This window comes from Brachyhypopomus gauderio, unplaced genomic scaffold (assembly GCF_052324685.1).
Source record: "Brachyhypopomus gauderio isolate BG-103 unplaced genomic scaffold, BGAUD_0.2 sc76, whole genome shotgun sequence".
Taxonomy (NCBI): domain Eukaryota; kingdom Metazoa; phylum Chordata; class Actinopteri; order Gymnotiformes; family Hypopomidae; genus Brachyhypopomus; species Brachyhypopomus gauderio.
The window spans coordinates 291,501-297,500 of NW_027506897.1; the positions used below are offsets into that span (position 1 = coordinate 291,501).

General features: G+C 43.8%; 1 protein-coding gene across 5 annotated transcripts in view; it reads right to left on the bottom strand.

Annotated features, from left to right (window-relative positions):
- LOC143491503 (NACHT, LRR and PYD domains-containing protein 3-like) overlaps window positions 1-6,000 on the bottom strand; it is a 185,195-nt gene that overhangs the window by 26,185 nt on the left and 153,010 nt on the right. For 2 of the 5 annotated variants that reach the window (XM_076990567.1, XM_076990569.1), the window contains exons 12-14: window positions 5,468-5,644; window positions 4,862-5,038; window positions 4,362-4,488 (exon numbers count right to left, since the gene is read on the bottom strand). In XM_076990567.1, the coding sequence (XP_076846682.1) occupies window positions 4,362-4,488; window positions 4,862-5,038; window positions 5,468-5,644 (481 nt within the window). Of the gene's footprint in view, window positions 1-669; window positions 4,489-4,861; window positions 5,039-5,467; window positions 5,645-6,000 lie in introns of those variants that run through there. The other 3 variants (XM_076990570.1, XM_076990566.1, XM_076990571.1) reach the window with 3 other exon arrangements.

A 6,000-nucleotide genomic window follows, 5' to 3' on the forward strand; every position in this document is an offset into this window, starting at 1 on the left:
TTTGTCATCTAGCTTAATTTGCCAGAATCCTTGTGCTGCATCCAACTTTGAAAAATACTTGGCACCTGCCATTTCACTTGCAATTTCCTCACGTTTCGGTATTTGGTAATGCTCACGTTTTATGTTCCTATTTAAGTCTCCTGGGTCCATGCAAATCCTCAGCTCTCTGTTCTTGTTCTTTTTGTCTACACACACCATAGAGTTTCCCCACTCTGTAGGCTCTTCAACTTTTGTGATCACCTTCATCTCACTCATTCTGTCCAGTTCCTTTTTAAGGCGCTCCCTCAGTGGTGCAGGGATTCTCCTTGGTGCGTGGACCACTGGTTGCGCATCCTCTTTCAACTGAATTTTGTATGTGTATGGAAGGCAGCCCAGTCCTTTGAATACATCAGGAAAACGTTGCACCACAGAGTTAACTGTGCTGTCGTGTCATCACAGCTTCTGCACAGTTGATTTGGTAGACTTTTCTCACCAGATTTAATTTCTTCGAGGTGACCCCTCCTATCAGTGACTCTCGACCTTCAGGTACTACAGAGAACAGCACATCGAATTCCTTGTTCTTCACCGTCACTCTCAGTCTGCACTGCCCCTTGCTTTCTATTTCTTTTCCATTATAATCTTTCAGCTGCACAGTTTTCTTGAGTATTTTTGGCTTTTCTTTCATTTCACTGATTTCTGTCATGCTGATCAAATTGGCTTGCGCGCCTGTGTCAATTCTAAGTGCTACCAAAGCTCCATTTATTGGCAGTGAGACTATCCAGTTGTCATCTTCTGTGTGACTTTCTTGTGCTTTTGTGGCTTGCCCGTTCTCGGCATTTTCACATGACACCATGCCTACGAAGAAAGTCTCACTTAGGTCTGTTTCCTCAACCATCCTCACTGGCCTTGATTTCTCTTTGGTTAGACATTGTTTGGCGAAATGATTTTTTCCTTTGCATTTTGCACATGTTTTGCCATATGCAGGGCACTGTCTTGGCTCATGTTTTCCACCACATCGTTTGCAGCCTGTTGCGTCTTTGTTATTCTTTTGTTGATAATTTCTTTTCATTTTGTTTCTGACGACTGCTACTCTAGCACTCTCGTGCACTACGGAGGTACTCGCATCAGCAAACGTCTTTGCATGCTGTTGCGCTAGCTCATTAGCATGGCATATTTTCTCCGCCTCTTCCAAAGTTAGCTTATCGTCTCTTAGCATTCTCTCCCTCGTCTTTTTATCAAGTATTCCGTAAACTATCTGATCGCGGACCATGGAATCTTTCAAATCCCCAAATTCGCATGACTGTGCCTTTAGTTTCAAATCAGTCATAAAGCAATCAAATGTTTCTCCCGCCTGTTGCAGTCGTGAACGGAATACATATCTCTCGTACACAACGTTCTTTTTTGGAGAGCAGTACGCTTCAAATTTCTCTATTACCTTACTGTAGTCTTCTTTGTCATCAACCGTGGCAAACTCGAATGTGTTGAAGACCTCTATAGCTTGGGGACCCGCAACCGTGAGCAGCAATGCAATCTTCCTTGGCCCTGGCTTATTGTCCATTCCCGTGGCGGACAAGTACAGCTCGAATTTCTGCTTGAAAGACCGCCAATTGCTGTCGACATTTCCGACCAATTTCAGTCCCTCCGGTGGCTTCAACATTTCCATCTTCGGTTAATTCTGTTGTCTGACACGAAGTTTTACTCCTGGTACCATGTGTTGTTTATTAACTCAGTCAATAAACATAGTTGTAATAATGAACTTGTGTTCCGCTTTATTAAACCAACTTCAACCTGCATGTGCTACACGACTTCCTCGCCACACATATATCTATCTCTGACCTTCTATTAACTACCGCAATAGATCCATCTAGTGGTCATATGTGGAACTTCAATTGAATGCATTCTGCATATCAACACAGGTTCCAGTGCCTGAATTGGCTCAGAGTTACCCCTGATAGGTCGTGCCACATATTAATGGCATCCAGTAATCTCTCCAACTCTTCTGCTGTGACCACCTGCTCTGCTTCATCCAGCAGCTGTACCACCTCTACTGATGTGACCTCCTGCTTTTCTACACCAGGCAGTGACTTTCCCAGATTTACTGCTGTGACTCCACATGGCTTCCCTGTGGATGAGGTCCGGGCTGAGCTACGTAGGCTGCGACCAGGGAAAGCTACTGGTCCTGATGATGTATCGCCTCGGCTACTCAGGGAATGTGCATCAGGACTGTCTAGGCCTCTACAATCAATCTTTAACCTGAGTCTTCACACTGGACAAGTGCCTGTCAAATGGAAAACATCATGCCTCATGCCGGTCCCTAAAGTAGGGAGGCCGGTAGGAGTGAAGGACTACAGACCAGTGGCCCTAACCTCAGTGATTATGAAGACATTGGAGAGGATTTTGCTCCGGATACTCAGGCCTCAGGTTAGATAGGTGTGGATTCTACACTGGTAACATGGATTTACAACTACCTCACGGAGCGTCCACAGTATGTCAAGATGGGTGATCACTGTTCTGAGATAGTGGTGACCAACATTGGGGCTCCTCAGGGTACAGTATTGCCACCCTTCCTCTTTACCCTAAATACTGCTGATTTTAAACATGTGTCTGAACTCTGTCACATCCAGAAATATTCAGATGACACAGCAGTAGTAGCATGTATTAGAGGTGGAGATGAAGGAGAGTATAGAGATCTGGTGGCTGCCTTCACAGCATGGAGTAGGAGAAAAGACCTTCTCCTTAATGCACTGAAGACCAAGGAGATGATCGTGGACTTCCGGAAACTGAAACAGTCCCATCAGCCTGTTATCATTGATGGACAGAAGATTGAGAATGTTCAGTCTTATAAGTATCTCTGAGTCCATCTGGACAACAAACTGGACTGGTCAGTGCATACGAGAGCAGCATACAAAAAGGGACGGAGCAGGCTTTACTTCCTTAGGAAGCTTAGATCATTTAATGTCTGTGATGAGTTTCTACACACATTTTATCATTCTGTCGTATCCAGTGCTGTCTTCTTTGGTGTGGTCTGATGGGGAAGCAGCCTGTCGGTAAAAGACTGGAACAGGCTGGATAAGCTTATAAGGAAGTGTGTGTCAGTGATGGGGAGGGAAAGTGGACTCTGTGGGTGAGTTAGCGGAGACGAGGTGTTTAATGCATGGCATCCTCAATAACAGCAGTCACCCTCTGCATGGGACTCTGGTAGCTCAGATGAGCTGTCGCAGTGATAGACTCCTCTCTCTATGCTGCAAGACTAAGAGGTTCCAGCGATCATTCATTCCTGCGGGAGTTAGGTTGCTAAACAACAACAGACGATAGGTGTACTTATTAATCAAGCACTCACTAAGGACTTTAATTGGGTATGGTATGTTCTGTATATTTTGTGTGTTCGTATTGTATCTATGTGTGCTGTTGGACAACTGAATTTCCCCATTGGGGATTAATAAAGTATCTATCATCATCATCCTCATCAGTGGTATTACACAACATTGTAACCATCCAGGGAGAGCGACAGCCTACCAACTCAGACATGCCCACAGACGAGAAACCTTATGCATGTGGGTGACAGAGATGGTGGAGTTGTCAGAGACTCCATTTGCAATCACTGCTTTTCACATTAAATCATGCACCAATTATGTACAGCCATACCATTTTGTACTACATTCTTAAACTTCATTTTTATCTGATGCCATATGCTTTTTACACCACTTGGATTAGACCTGGAATTAATAAGTGTTCAATAAAAAAAAATTAAAACCTCAATACAGTATTATAAATGTGGAGAATATAATAAAATAATCGCACCCTTCTGCTAAATATAAACATATCATTTTCACTCACGCATTAACTCTGTTGGCAATTTTTTGACATGCTGACTGCCTTTCTCTAGCAGCTATCGCAGTATTACATTTACGTTTAATAACATCTAAATATTCTGCATACGCAGTCATTAATACTTCAAGCTACAGTGGTGTGAAATACGATGCTCGGCTGATTTTCGCATTTAAATCCATGATAAATCTTATTTTCTGCGTTCCATTAAGAATGCCTTTTATAGTTACGCGTGATCACGCTTCTGTCTGGGTCAACCTACTCAAAGTTGAGCGACCCTGATTACTTTAACTCAGATCGGAGTAAGACAACTTAAGTGTTCAGGGTTAAGTTTAGAGTTTGTTAAACCCGCTTTGTGGAATACCGTTCGACACCCCCCACCCCCCGGCAATGATGTGGAACACCGTTATTTTTTCTTGTGAGAGGTATTAAAAAGGTCTTAAAAGTCATTGAATTTCAGATTTAAAAATGTGCAGATACCCTGCGCGGGTTGCCGACCCCTGCTCTAGTGTCTCCAGTGTACAGTGTGGAATCTGCAGTTGGTGAGAGAGCACCTTCACTCGTGAGTCTCCTGGTTCATTGTTGTCCAGATTCAGCTCTCTCAGGTGTGATGAGGGGTTTGACCTCAGAGCTGAACACAGAGCAGCACAGCCTTCCTCTGTAATACTGCACTCAGACAGACTGTAGAGAGAAGGAGAAAAACTCACACATGAACACAAACATCTCTCTCACTCCCACACACACACACCTTGCCTCACACGCACAAGCTCACGTGCGCGCACACACACACACACACACACACACACACACACACACACACACACACAGTTACTGGTTCACTTTCATATTGTGATAATAATTCCACTTATTCCACCTCCACAGCTCCATAACATCACAATGAACTTGGAGAACATAAAACAAAAGAATAAAAACATTCATTTTATTTTTCTGAACCATTTTACTGAACTTAACAATCATATGGCAGCAGTTACAGGACAAGTGTGTGTGTGTACGTGTGTGTGTGCATACGTGTGTGTGCGTGTCAGTAACTCACACTAGTTTCTCCAGTGTACAGTGTGGATCCTCCAGTAGAGCAGAGAGCTGCTTCACTCCTGAGTCTCCTGGTTTATTGTGGTGCAGATTCAGCTCTCTCAGGTGTGATGAGGGGTTTGACCTCAGAGCTGAACACAGAGCAGCACAGCCTTCCTCTCTAATACTGCACCAAGACAGACTGTAGAGAGAAGGAGAAAAACTCACACTTACACATCAACACACATGGGAACACAAACATCTCTCTCACTCCCACACACACACGTTGCCTCACATGCACAAGCTCACGTGCGCACACACACACACACACACACACACACAGTTACTGGTTCCCTTTCATATTGTGATAATTATTCCACTTATTCCAACTCCACAGCTCCATAACATCACAATGAACTTGGAGAACATAAAACAAAAGTATAAAAACATTCATTTTATTTTTTCTGAACCATTTTACTGAACTTAACAATCATATGGCAGCAATTACAGGACAAGTGTGTGTGTACATGTGTGTGTGTGTGTGTATAAAGAGTCAGAATACTCTTGCGTGTACGTGTGTGTTTGCGTGTACGTACGTGTGTGTGTGTGTGTCAGTAAGTCAATAACTCACACTAGTTTCTCCAGTGTACAGTGTGGATCCTCCAGTAGAGCAGAGAGCTGCTTCACTCCTGAGTTTCCTGGTTCATTCTCCGACAGATTCAGCTCTCTCAGGTGTGATGAGGGGTTTGACCTCAGAGCTGAACACAGAGCAGCACAGCCTTCCTCTCTAATACTGCAGTCAGACAGACTGTAGAGAGAAGGAGAAAAACTCACACTTACACATCAACACACATGGCAACACAAACATCTCTCTCACTCCCACACACACACACCTTGCCTCACACGCACAAGCTCACGTGCGCGCGCACACACACACACACACACACCTCGCTGTCTCTCCCCTCTCTTCTTCACTCTCCCCCTCTCCCGCGTAGGAGTTACATATTTAATTATTGTATATTTATTACCTTCAGAATACATTTTATGGTAGATTTGAGTAAAATACATAACATTATTGTAACGAATCAAGGGGCGGGTGTGACGCAAACGCAAGATAAGGTAAATTTATTCAAAACACAGGTAACGGATTAAACAAAGGAAGAC